Here is a 14758-nt window from a genome sequence, read left to right as displayed (position 1 = left end):
GTCGTGGAGGTACGTTTGGAATAGTAATGCGTGCTTATATCATACAACCCATTTATAATGTGAAAAAAGAACGAAAAGTACCAGAATTAATTTTTTTTTTTAAAAAGGCTATGATTTCTCACTCTTGTCAAGTTGCAACTTAAGAGTTCTGCCAATTTTGGAAGAGAAATCACTTGTGATCCAGATTGGGAAAAGTGACATATTTGGATTAAAGTTCAAATGTTAGCGGATCCATGTGTTGTCCTGACCGCTGCTCTTTTTCCTAATCACGAAAACAATTAAAAAACATAAATTTTGATTGCTAAATAGAGTAGAATCACATAGTTTATGAATCTGTGAGGTGACCATGGTTCGGGATAGACTTTTCCCATGAAGAGAAGGGTCAGAGGGTCAGTACTGATTTGCATTAGGTTGGCCTCTGGGGCTGATTTAGAGTTTAGAATAAACGTACTCTCTTGCAACGACGACAGAATGCCAAACTCAAAGACCATCTGCCCGATTTTGAGTTGGGCGAATTGTAAGTTTTATGCCGATAGAGTAAGAGCTACTTTGTCAGTGTAAAACTTAATTCGATGGCCCAGCGGAGTAGGTGCCATCTGATGTAAACCATCTGACCGCTTGTCATATTTAAAGTGGTTGACCAGATGTCTTTTTTAAAAAAAAATGTTTTAACTGCCCCTAAGTGCCAGGTATGTCCTGGTGGTGAAGGACAAGAAAAAAAAATCCCCACACCATGGGAGGAAGCTAGTTTGGAGGTCATTAGTTTTTGTTTTGAAAAATAAAAAATTTGGAAAAGTTTGATGACAAGTGTCATGTTTGATAAAGCGATCCAGCAAACTTTCCCTACATTGACAGGAACCACCATGATAGTGATTCCTGCCAGTGATAGAGATGTCTACCAGGTTGGCGGACACCTCTAAATTAGCAGGCGGAGTAAAGGCAGCAAAGCCCTCCAACACCCTGGCTTCCTTTAATCTATGTCCTAAATCTGGTCCTCTATCTAGAGTGGCAGAGTGGACAAAAAGAAAGGTTTGAAATGCTACCCAAGAGATTGCCAGTGGCTAGACTATTAGGAAGCCTTCGTCCCATCACCTCTTGATTGCCAGTAATATGCCTGGAAATCTTAGACTGGCATAGCTTTCCAAGCGTACTACTAACAATGTTCGTGATTTTAAAAAGTAGTACATTTGCATCCATTCAAAGAGTAGTTTTGTGTGTGCTGATTTGCTACTTTTTTTGGTAAACCCTTTGCTAAGGGTATATTTACAAAGAAATGGTGCAGCAAGAAAACGTTGTTGCACTGTGTCACCTGAAGAGAGCAGAACTGTGCCATATCTTCAGAGAAATGGTGCAGTTCTGCCCTCTCCACACGCTGGCACACTTTGGGCTGCCTTTTGCCAATGCAGGTACCCTTGCACCATAGTGCAAGGCTGCCTGCATTATGGTCGGGATAGTTTGTATTAGAAAGGGTATCTTACTCCACAAAAACTCTCCTTGAGGCTTTATTATCTTTCTGTCTGTGCGCTGCAGAGCAGCTGAAATGTTCTCTATTCGAGGCATAGCAATGACTGATGATGATAATGACGGCCTATTGTCTGAATTTGTATTAGAGGTTGAAGTTCATGGAAAGCCTATTTCCTTTTTTGGTGGACACCTGCACCACAACAAACAAATGTGATGACTGTTGTTGCTTTTGCAGACCTGCCAGATAAACCGTTACTGACACCCGCCAACATCTACATCGGCGATTATGACTCACTGGGCATCTCAAATCCCTTGGACTGTTTCACACAAAACATTCAGCCACTCTCACTTCATTGATATGAATGTTCATGTGGTGCAGACCACTACAGGAAGTGGGTGTCTGTTACGTTTCAGTTCAGCACTGAAAATGGGCCTGCTTCATGTGCTATGCCAGATCACCGTGCAAGCCACTGAGATGTAAGAAAGGGTGGTTACGCAATTGTTTACTGAAATCTTCCAAGAAACCTGTATACTTCGCAGATTAGGCAGATTCACCAGCACATTGATGATTTGGTGATGCGAATTGCTCAGCATTTTTGTGGATTACCTGTCAACATACAAAAACAGGTTTAGGTTTGAACTTTATAATTTGTTAAAACACAGCACTGTTGAACCTGTTACTGGCCCTGTGCGGTGGATGTCCCCTTTCATCCCTATGGCCTAATGTCATGCATGGGATGAAACTCGAATCTATGTAAATATACACCATGCAACCTGCAGTTCAAAAAGAGACCGCCTGCACCTCACATCCAAGATATGATACACCAACTCATGGTGCAAGATTATTTTCAAACCTCTACTTGAATGAACAATACCATCAGCTGCAATTGAAGGAAAGCTTAGGGTAGATCACCACGTTTGCCACCTGCCTTAACCTATACAGGTATAAGTTCCCTCTCTTTGGAGCGTCTTCATCAGCCAAAGTATTCCAAGAGGACTTACACATTCAAAGAATCCCCAACTGTCTAAATTACAGTGACAAGATTCTTGTATTCAGAGGGGCCAATTCACAAACTGCATTATACAGTATGTTTAGCAGTTCTTCAATAGTATCACAGAAGTAACAAAATGCTATTTACAAACCTACAAGCGTAAATCTCCACCTCCCCATCTCTTACCATTTATATGGAGAGATCTTCACACATGTAAGTATACTACTTAGTAGTAAATGTGGGAGGAAACAAGGGGAGTGACCGGAAAAGGGCATACTTAATACTAAATGAGAAGTGTCTGGGAAGGAGTAAGAAGGGGGTACAAATGCACCCACCAACAAAAGAGTATGCCCATTGCTATTCACAAATGTAACTTCTAAAATTACTAGAGCCAAAAAAAAGACCAAACACATTAGTCAATTACTCAAGCCCACAGAACTGGAGTAAGTCCAACACCCCTCATGGCCTGCAACACCATCGTCTGATGAAAACTGAGCTACCATAAACAAACTTGTGTGCTGTGACAAATGGGGCCAAAGGCAGACAGGGATACACATACAGGGTCCTCTATAGGTTCAGGAGTTTTCAGATCCATGCCAAATATTTAGGTTATCTGTAGTGGTATAGCAAGAATACCGCGTGTCCTTGCGCAAGCAACGAATTTGGTCAACCCATCACCTGGTCTGGCAATAAAAAACAGCCACTAATTGGGGGGAAATTGGCCCCTCACCCTCATGGACCCTGTGCCACTGCACCTGCTGCAGCATGGATAGATGCGCCTCTGAATAGTCCTGTAGGACCATACATACAACACATCCACATAGGAATTATTTTGCAGTGCAGTGATTACTGTAATATCTCACACAAATTGAGTCCACCTGGACCTACATAACACACCACATACATTCTTGCAACCCCTTTCTAAGGTCTGGTTCATCGACTTGAGAGTGGGAACTGAAATTGGAGTATAAACCTGAAGGCATCTGGGAGTCTGCGGAACCCTCATGGGCCTTTGCGTGTAGGACAAGTGTTGCTAACATTTTTTCATCTAAGCTCGACTCCAGACAGTGCTAGAACCTTCTGCTCCTCTTGTAAGACCAACATTATAACCGCCCAGCCCATCTCTGCTGTAAATACAGGACGTTTTTTACTAAAGTATGGTTCAGGCTGGATTTTGTCTTTTATTAAATATTACTGTCTTACTGTACTTGAAGAGTCAAGTGTACAAAATGAGTCCTGCCTTGCCGTCTGCTAGCCATCTGCAGAACAACAGTGCACAAAATCTGACAGACCCAACAATAGACCAGGGGTTAACAAGAGTACTGACCAAGAACACTGCCCTGCGGCCACTAGCTAGCCTAGGAAATGGCATCATAATAACCACATTCCAAAGTCACTGCAGGAAGAGTCAGGGCAAAGTCCATGTTTTTGAAGATTTGTGTATTCATGTCAATTTCAGGTAGTTTAAAGATCACCATTAGCATCCAGGATATTATTAACTAATAAGGGAGAGTTATTTAAGGCTCAGGGAGGCTTGACCTGTCTACATTTTCCCAACAGCTCACTTACATTTTAATCTCTGCCTCTCTCTTCAATGACGATGGTGAACAATACTGTGATATTTTACCTGGTACTGACTCCAGAGCCTCAAGGCGCTGATATCACGTTACCCCAAGTTAGTGAGTTAAAGAGCATATGACAAACTTAAGAGTATAACCTGCAGGCATCGCTTAGTGAGTTAATACATATACTGCTGACGTGTTTGCGTGACCTACAGACTAAACGTTCGTCGGTAACTTTCAGTACTTAAGTTTAATTCCCAAAGGGCTCGAGTCCGCCTTTCATTTTTCCAAGGTAAAGGCTGACTTGTGTAATACCACTTATCTACAGTCCCCTAAATTCGTCAGGCTGAACTGTTGGACATCATCTAAAAATAATCATTATTGCATGCACAAGAAGGCCTGCGATTGTTGAATATACTTGAATTTAATAATTTAATTTTAATGTAAACACAATAAAGCCCTTCGCCAGAAGTAAAATGGTGACTGCGGCGCATTGAATCATAAGAGGCAAACTAAAGATCACTGGGACGGATTTGACAGCTTTCCATCAAATCCGCCCCCCCCCCCCCCCCCACCACACACCACACACACACACACACACACAACTGCCCCAATTGGGAGGCGACCGTCCGAAAAGCTGACATGTTCTTACACTGACGGTCCCTCCCATTGTATGGAGGCGAGTGTAGAAAAGAGGTGTTCCCTCATTCACCTACTTGTAGAGGGGGAGGGTAGTGGTAGGGGAAGCGAAAAGGAATAGTACTTGAAAACTACATATACGAACAATTGTTGTGGAGAGGTCAAGGTAATATGCAATGTCCCAGCATAAAATTATGCCGGCAGGTACTTAAAGTAGGCCCCCGAGGCACAGGAGAGCCTTCAAGGGGCCAACACTTCATGGGCCCCAATTCAGCCCAAGGCCAATGTATATCTGAGAGAGATGGGAGAGTCAGTGGCCCCTCATCACATTCGGGGCGTCAATTTTCTTTGTCACCGATGCCCCACCGTTCCTGCAGAATTTGGTGAGGTCCCCTTATGACTCCCATACCTCATAGATGTGCATAGACTTCAGGTTGTATGGTGTGGGCCCTAAGGGTGGTGGGCGGGGCGTGCACCACAGGGACTCCAGTGCGTGACACGCCTCGGCTAATATTTTGCTAATTTTTTTTTTTTTTCCTGGTAAATAGATAGATATTTGTACTCGAGGGCTGGTATGAATTTCCATTTAAATATGAGAAGTTAGGGTAATATCAGAACGTTTTTAGTCAAGGTCTTGATCCACACGACCCGCAACTTAACTGTAGATTGGTAAAGTTTTTACTATTATATGAAAAATTGATTTGAACTAGCATTTTAAATGGTCCTTTACTAAAGAGATGAAACTTTTGATACATGGATCAATTATTGTTTTACACAATTGGAACTAGTTTCTACAGCGGACAATCAGTAAGTCTAATAGGTATATACTCTGGTGCTAACACTGTCTTGATACGATATCATCAAAAGCTGCACATTTTATTAATGGTAATTAATGGGTTTGATATGTACAGTATATGTTATGGTTTTAATTAACTTAACCAATAAATATACATTTAGTCGAGGTTAACGCCTAGCTGTTAAAAACTGCAGGGCTATATCAGAATAAATTTGAGCACGCAGGACCACAGATTCAGCACAAAAAACTCTACGAAGTGCAAGTGACATACTTGGCGCTGGTGCAACAGGAATATAAAGGAACAGAGGACCAAATTATACCGCAGGGTTGACTACATTATGCAGCAAGATATGGCAAACGTGGCACATTGTGTGCCAGTAATATTTTTTGGGCATTTTAGCATACATGAATTCTGTCTGTGTGACCTCATTCGCAGCAGTTTAAAGCATGATTAAGTGTAAAAAGCCACAGCTACCAAACTGCCTACCTCCATTGGTTCGGAGTATTGTGCCGGTGCCACCTGTTGGCCAGCTTTGAGATGCCCATGAACTAGACACAATGTTTCTATGCATGGTGCTGTGCCTGCTAGACCATCGTGTCCGCAGCCTCCTCTGGGTGAAAGCAGCAGCCAGTAGTGTTACTGTTTCATCGTTGGCTCTTAATGTTGTCGGGCCTCAGTCCTTCCACTTCTTGCGTGGAATATCTCGGAGCACGGTTTGTTTGTACCAAGTACTGTGTTCTTTGCAGGGTAAGACTTTCAATAATCCACCTGGGATCAGACATCCAGTGATTTGCTGTCCATCAATTTGCACTGCCCCTAGTAAAGCATTGACAAGGTTCGAACCACGTTGTTTTGTTTTATGTTTACATTGATTTGAATAAAGCAGACCTAAGTGAGCGAGACAGACAGGAGAGAGAGAGAGAGAGAGAGAGGGGCGAAGGAGTTATGACCTGCATTCTAGGCACCAGGAGCTCTGGGAGGAAGGTGGTGGCCCCTGTCACTGACTTGCGCTCACCAACCTAATGGCAACAGCAGAAATCCAACTAAAATCCCTGCGCCTGCACTACCAACATACAGAATTCATTATTGTCGAAAATAACCAGTCAGGTAAATTCTCGTGCCCCAGCTCAGCCAGTCTTTCCTTCCCGTTATCTTACAGCGGAGGCTACCTGGGTCTGTTTGGGCTTGGCAGCTCCGGTGGTGCCCAAGGGCGCCTGTTGGTGTTGTGGTATGGTGATGGGGGCCCCACAGCTCTCGCAGGTCTTGTTTTGAAGGCCTTCCAGGCAAGTGCTCGGGTGTGCAGGTGCTCTACATTGTGTAGGGGACAGACACTACGCAGCCACTGTCCACTGTGCAGGTGTCCGGGCCGTCTAGGATCTGTTTGGGTGTGAATCGCAGTGGGCCCCCCACTATACAGGCGTCCCCACTGTGCAGGTTTCCTTCAGGGCAGGTGTCCCCCACTCTGCAGCAGACTTATCAACTGGAAATATTGCATTGCAAATACTTACGTTCAAAACTGAGTGCAGTGCCGCTCCAAGGACACCGCGTTCGTTTTTTTTTTTACTTTAGTACTTATAGCAGTGTCCTTGAAGCGGTCGCCGTGCTCCGTGTTAGTTTTTAAAAAAAATAAAGAAACCGAGCACGGTGTCCTTGATACGGCGCTGTGCTCAGTTTTAGAGTAAAAAAAAAAAAAAAAGAGCGTGGTGTGCCAGAAGCGGGCACCCGCCCGCGTTCACTATAAAAGTAAAAAAAAAAAAAAATTCAACAGAGCGCAGTATCCCTGAAGTGGATGCCTCGCTCAGTATTACGTTTAATTAAATAAATAAACTGAGCGTTGTCTCTCTAAAGCAGGCGCCGCACGCAGGATACAAACACCCCAAACAAATAGCAGCATCCATTGTCCCCATAAGTGCCCATTAACAAAATAGTACTCACCCCCTAGATGAAGCCGACCTTGTACGGGGCCAAGTAAAAGATGCAGTCGTCATGAGCGGTCAGAAATGGAGACGGGGCGGTAACAAGGAGGGACTAACAAGCCTCATTATCAATCAGAAGCCAGAATTTACTAAGGACGATGACACCAGCCAATGCAAAATCTGAGATAAGAGTAGGTGAGGCTTTTCACAGCATACTCAACTACTGCATGCCTCGCAGAGCATGCACACTGCTGCTAGGCTCAACCTAAAAATCTGAAGGACCTATTGGTCTGAAGTAAAAGAACTGCAGCTAGAAGGCAATATTGAATCCTGTTTTAACAGTTCATTGGATGGAAAACTAAAGCGGTTTGACGGCGGCACAAGTGGAATAGAAAGAAGATGACTGCTGCTTCTGTCTTTTTCCATGACCTTGTCTACAGCATGTGCTTTGGATGCCACAAAAACTATACATAGTCACATGGTTACAAGACTTGTAACTTGAGATGTAAAAATGGGAAGCCCGAGGAAACAAAACAGGCTACCAGGGGTATCTATAGAAATTGAATAGTTTTGGTACAAGGCTGAGACCCAAAGCATTGTAAAGGTTGACTTGACCAACTGAAAAGAGAACATTGACAAACTGGTTAAGTATAGTCAAAGTTCTCAAATGCGACTCTGATCCAAGTATTTTAATTCACTAACACTGTTTATCTCAACTGCCTGGCACTGTTGTCCATGAAGCACAACAACACATTGCTTTCCTCTGCTTGCGGGGACCTTCCTTGAAAAGCATCATGAACATTGCACTTCTCCACAAAAATCTTATTTATGCTCTTGCTGCCCTTTCAGGCAGCTTTTTTTGGTAATGTAGAGTTGAAAAAGGTGCATACTATTGGATATGTAATAGGACTTCTTGTTCATGACAATCTGTCCTCTTTTAATATCCACCTTGAATTGATCAGTAGCAAATTAGTTATTTAGGACCTACTGTAAGCATGTTGCCACTATAATGTGCTCTTTAAGGAGTAGTTGTATTAAATTGGTTACATCGCATCTACCAAGGGCAATCGATTATAGTTACTCAGAGATCCAAGGAAAACTTTCAACACCAGGATACGTGGATTCTAGACTATTGTTTTTCAACTGTTAAATTGCTATAATTTCTTAATATGCACCTTGAGAAATGGTTTGCAGAGTGTAAGGTATGCACTTGTCTCCCGCTGGGCCAGTATATGAGTGCAGTCAGTGTCGACCATGAGTAGGTGTTACAAAACAGCTGTTTCTTTATAAGGACCACTACCTACTGCTACATAGAGGCATTGTGTTATTCACAAAAGTGTACTCCCTTCTGGCCAACAGCACTGACATTGATGGTTGTGCATCTCGGCTAGCTCAAAATACCGAAGTTTGCATGAGTTTTTTTAATAGGTTATAGTACAAAGATGCACAACAATTCAGGGCATATCCGGTATAGGTACTTTACAATCACCATTAAGCATTTGACTATATAGGGATATTGACTTTTGAAATGAGCTAATGAAGCATAGCAACAGTTTGTCGCGTACACTTGTGTTTCTGTCTTTTCTCAAGGCTTTGCAGTTACAACAAATGTACATCAAGTTCAGCTACACACCAGCAGACTGTTGCAGTTTCTGCAGGCTCCTATTGTGTTGCACAAAATGAATCTGGAAACAAGATGGATTCCACATTGGCAAAAATACTACCGGTCACTTAAAGCTTTTCCCAAAACTGTCTGGAGTTATTCTGAAGGATAGACAGGGTTAATGAGGAGTGTATCCTGAGGAACTGAATACAATGAGACTAAGAAACTGGATCGCTTAATGCTATAAAACACTGCTGCAGCACTGGAAAATATATCATAGGCAATTGAGAGACATGTCTACTTCTAAGATCGTAGTCGGTGTTTCACTTTAATATTGTATTACAGTAGATATGTTAAGTCACAGTGCCTGCAGACCATGTGAAAGGTGTAAACACGGAGCATACAAATATGTAGCAAATAACTAGATTTTCATCTCTGTCGTCAATGCTGCTTAACCAAAAATGTTTCCAAAGATATTTCAGAATTATAGGCCCGCTTGAAATTATTATATTGGCTCATTACTTTTGAAAGAAAAAAACAGAGAAATGCTGCAGTTTTTAATTGCTCTCAATTTCCCTAACAATATATTTTTTCAGGTGGCAGGATTTTGCATGGAGAATTTGTTTTGTAGCAGCTTGTGATGAATAATGGGTAACAAGTTTTCCACTTTTAACTAAAAGTTCCGAGTTAAAGTATAAATATTAGTGAGCTGACTCTTATTTACAGTTAATTTCAACAAATAATAATTATGAAGCATTTGTACCATTCAATTTATGTACATTGTGCAATTAAAGCTAAGACACCTGTATTTGTGGTCAGTATATTGATAAGTTCACCGACAGACCGGTTCTTCTTCTCAGACACTAAAGTTTGATTAGTGAGGGATGAAGCAAACTTGCACTCTAGCAAACTTGCATTCTATCTCTAAATTGAACTCCCCATCAGAATTGAAATAACTAGGAGCAAGATAATATGGAAACTATTCTCGTACCATATTAATATGTTCTTCTACCAAGATCTTAAGACGGACACTGTCAGAATGTAAACTTCTGAAATCACAGGTGGCCATATAGAAATTTGATATCCGCTAAGAGATTTTGCGAATGCAGTTCACTGTGCTTAAGTAAAGAACCATAATGTGCGGGACCTCCTGGTCATTATTTTTCCCAGGAATGTTACCTCAACTAGAGACGGTATTACTTCAAAACAGTTTGTCTCACCTTTCCTTTTCTTGGAAAATTCTCAAAACAGCACTCTAAATTGAGTATTCGAAAGAACTAAATGATTGTTCTTAAAGCACCCGTGTAGAGGAAATCATAGCTGTTTTGGAAACTGTCAGATTCGAGGTCATGTGTAAATGACTTTGAATTTAACGCATTTTAAAATGTGTTTGAAGTATCTTATCTTACCGTTTTTTGTGGTGTTTTGGTTTCTCTCCAGATTGGTCAAGTTAAACAAGAACTTTCACGAAAGGATACAGAACTGCTGGCATTGCAGACAAAGCTTGAGACCCTCACTAACCAGTTCTCAGACAGCAAGCAGCATATTGAGGTGTTGAAGGAATCCCTCACAGCCAAAGAACAGAGAGCTGCCATTCTGCAGACTGAGGTAAGGAAAAACTGATGTTATTTTCCTTTCAAGTTACATTTTTATAGCCATTGAGAGGATTGCTTGGATTCCTCGTTTATTATGTTATTCTCTCTAGAAGGGTTAGACCACTTTCTGGGTTGTATATGTAGTTTTTGTTTGCGTCCTATTAAGTTAAAAATGGCTATCAGGTTCATCATAATTGTGGATATCACAGTGTACTATTAACAAATTCCACCTACACGAAATGTGACGTAACCCCCGTTAACAATAAAACTGTTATTTGCTTCTTGTAAGTAGTAGCCTGAACCAGCGCATGCACTGCTCTGCGAGACATTTAGTTAGCGGGCTTTAAAAAGCCTACCACATCTTTTTGGGTGGCATAGAGCGTGCGGTTACGCGCACAATGACGAGCAGAGGTGCCCCCTGGCTTTCCTCTCTCGTCATGGTGCGCGCACATCGCACACCACTTGTCAGACGTGGCACTGCAGCTGATTTCTTTTTTGCTGTCTCGCGTGTGTTACAGCGCCTCCTTTGAATGCACCTTTATGTAGGTATTTGCAGCACTGTACCTTTCGATGCAGCCATATCTAAGCAGTTGATTTTTATTACGATTATGAAAACATTATATTATGTTATAATTTGTAAATACTTCAAAATTGCAAATGGTTTTAAAATTAAGCTTCTTGGCGATTTCACAAGCAGAACAGAAGCGGCATCACGGTGCGCACTCCCTGCTCCTCCCACCCTCCTCCCCTCCTTCATGCTGTATATACCAGGGGACTGCCCAGCTGAGCTCTTGAATCTTGCTAGACTATGCATGGACTTATAATATGTCCAGGCAGACTTTTTATTGGCTTTCTTTAAAATAAGTAGTGCTATCTAACAAGGTTTAGGACCGGTTCTGCAGAAGATGCAGGCCCTCCAGCACCCGTAGCACAATCCCTTGCTTTACCTGGGGGGCCTGGTGTGCCCACTCTTGATGCACATGTAAAACATGTCTGTTTAGTTGGACAACATGTTATTTACGAGAAGTTGTTGAACGGACTGCAGTAGTCTGCCACCCCCTGGGAGGCTGCTTAGCAAATGTTAAGAGCACTGCGGTGTAGGACAGTGCCAGTCCCTCCTACGAATGCACCTTTATGTTGGTATTTGCAGCACTGTACCTTTCGATGCGGCCATATTTAAGCAGTTGATTTTTATTGCGATTATGAAAACATTGTATTATAATATTATAATTTGTAAATACATCAGAATTGCAAATGGTTTTAAAATTAAGCTTCATGGCGATTTCAAAGTGAAAGATGAAGCAGAAGGAATGATTTTATCAGTTATGTATTTTAAAATGTTTTTGCATCTTCTTCGTTAGGATATCGCATTAGAGCTATGTGTGCACTTTTTAATATCAGAAATTGAACTGCTTGACATCCAGTCCTTCTTCGATGTCAAAGGTTCCAACGCAACTGGGCAGTAAAAACTCTTCAGCCATGTTAACAGCCAGACTTAGAGCCAGAGGCCACCCTCTGGAAACGGTTCGCTCTCTTATTTGGCGCTGTTCTTCAACTTCCCAGGCCTTCAGTTGACGTCACACCTCACAGCATGGGGTTTAAATGCCTCTTGAGTGCAGAGCCATGGCTGTTCCACTAGGACTACTCTGGGTCTCTGCACTGAAATCAGAGCATGCGGGAAACTTGCCGACCTTCACCTGCCACCAAACTCCGCAATGGCCTAGGGTCTTGGGCTGCCCAAGAAGCGACCTCCAGTCACCTGCAGAACAAGAGTTGCACGAATATCAACAAATATACCAGCTGCCTCCAGCAATGAGCTATTGGATGTTTTGTACCAGGTTTATGGTCCTCCCAGTCAGTCAATCAATCAATCATAGCATTTATAAAGCGCACTACATACCCGTGAGGGTCTCAAGGCGCTAGGGGATATGCTGCCAATGTTCGAAGAGCCAGGTCTTGAGAAGTCTCATGAAGGTTAGGAGGTCTTCGGTCTGCCACAGGCGGATGGGAAGGGTGTTCCATGTCTTGGCGGCGAGGTGTTAGAATGATCTGCCGCCGGCGGTCACTCTTCGGATGCGGGGGACGGTGGCGAGGGTGCAGTATGCGAAGCAGAGCTGGCAGGTGGAGGTGTAGAGGCTAAGTTGGTGGTTGAGTTACGCTGGTCTGGTGATGTGGAGTGCCTTGTGTGCGTGGGTGAGGAGTTTGAAGGTTATCCTCTTGTTGATGGGGAGCCAATGCAGGTTTTTCAAGTGGGGTGTGATGTGGCTGCAGCGAGGGATGTCGAGGATCACGAGTGCGGATGAATTATGGATGCGTTGGAGCTGTTTCAGGAGTTTGGCCGGGGCTCCTGCATAGAGTGCTTACCCAGCCATATTTTGCAGCAGCCTATAGCCCATATTACCAGGTATGTAACTCCTCTTTACTTAAACATAGATGCCAACATTTGATGAAAGTTTAATGTTCGAGGCATGTGGGCTGCTGAATTCATATCTTAGCATAGATCGCCGCCTAGTGTTGGGTCCAGATGTTTGCACCTTGTTGTCTTGGAAGAATCTTCGAAGTATCAAGAGATAGGTGACTCCTCCCCTGGACTACAGTGCGCATGGGCATCTTCTCCATCTTCAGATTGTTTTTCTCCGCCATTGGATTCGGATGCACTTCGACAACTCCAACTTCGGGACCGAAGTTTTGCAAAATTCAAAGGCCGAAAACTTCAACTTTCGACGGTATTGTTTCCGCTCGGTATCCCTCGACACGACAACTCTTTCCATCTACATCTGGTCGTCGATGCGGGCTGTTGGGCCTTTTCGACGCCATGTGGACCTCCTGCCGATGGAAAGGACCCCGTTCAAAAGATGCCCACAATGTCGATCCAAGTTTCCACATAGGCACCTGTTGCATACTGTATGCTTGTCGCTATCTCTGGAGCTCAACTAACAAAACTGCCCAGCTTGTGCTCAGTTCTGGTCGAAGAAGACTATCCGGAACCGAAGAGCTTCCCGACTAGAGATGCAGCGGCAGGCACCAGAACCAGAAAACATTTTCAAGGACGAACATGAACTTCATGAGGCAGAGGACTCCGACTTAGAGCTAGTCACCGTAAAAGACCAGTCGGACTCCGATGACGAGATCCAACCGGGGCAAACCGTCAGTACCAAAGCCCCTTTCCTGCCTCCACCTCCATCCAAGGCTCTGGTCAAAGCATCGCCCAAGAGCCTTAGCCGAGACCGAAACATAGCTTCAGAAGCCCCGCCTTCCGACTCGGCTACGAAGACTACACCTAAGCCTTCAGGTACACTGGTACCAAGTAAAACACTTCCCAAAAATATTGTCGATTCAAAAAAGGCCACAGTGCCGAGAATGGGCTCCGACACCAAAAAAGTTGTCGACCCGAAGAAGGGCATCAACACGAAAAAGTCCACCGACCCGAAAACAGTTGTCGATCCGACGAAGACTGTCGACCCGAAAAAGGTCATCGATCGGAAAAGGAGCACCTACCCGAAAAAGGTAATCGACCCGAAAAAGGGTATCGACCCTAAGAAAAGCCTCTAACCGAAGAATACCGCTGAGCCGAAAAAGGCAGTCGACACGAAAAAGGCACTCGACTCGAAAAAAAGTCGTTGAACCGAAAAGGCACATCGAGCCTAAAAAGACAGTAGGGCCGAAAAAGACCGTCGAGTCGAACAAGAACGTCGACCCGAAATCAGCTGTCCAGCCGACAAGACGTCGAGCCAGATACAGCTCCACGGAAGCATAAAGACAAGAAAGCGACCGATCCAAAAATCTCGGCGCCAAAGCCACGGACAGTGGAAGAACTTTTTCATCCTGATCCAGTGAGCCCAGAACAAAATAGACTGTATATAGAACCTGAAACAGGACCTATAGCAGTTTACAGTAAAAACAAGAGAAGACTGGACACTGAAGCTCCTTCTCCTGTTCCTCCTAAAAAGAAAGACTTTGTGACATCCCCTTCAAGACCTTTTACACCTCCTCCTTTCACTCCAGACATGCCTTATGTTCCATATTCTCCTACACCTCCACATTATGATGAGGAAGAAGACATGGGTGAAGATCCTCAACAGGATTTTATAGACCCTGACGATCAAGGAAATGGGACGATCAAAACGACCCTGATGACCCATATGATACACAACCCATTCCCGACCCCTCCACACGGTATGTAACGTTTA

General features: G+C 43.5%; 1 protein-coding gene across 10 annotated transcripts in view; it reads left to right on the top strand.

Annotated features, from left to right (window-relative positions):
- The window catches only part of ERC1 (ELKS/RAB6-interacting/CAST family member 1), a 2156751-nt gene that overhangs the window by 558927 nt on the left and 1583066 nt on the right, over positions 1 to 14758 (top strand). For all 10 annotated transcript variants that reach the window (XM_078673690.1, XM_078673694.1, XM_078673688.1 and 7 more), the window contains one exon: positions 10414 to 10581. In XM_078673690.1, the coding sequence (XP_078529816.1) occupies positions 10414 to 10581 (168 nt within the window). The remainder of the gene's footprint in view (positions 1 to 10413; positions 10582 to 14758) is intronic.

This window comes from Lissotriton helveticus, chromosome 1_1 (assembly GCF_964261635.1).
Source record: "Lissotriton helveticus chromosome 1_1, aLisHel1.1, whole genome shotgun sequence".
Taxonomy (NCBI): Eukaryota; Metazoa; Chordata; class Amphibia; order Caudata; family Salamandridae; genus Lissotriton; species Lissotriton helveticus.
Note: the sequence above shows the minus strand (reverse complement) of the source record. Positions and strands in the feature narration are given on the sequence as shown.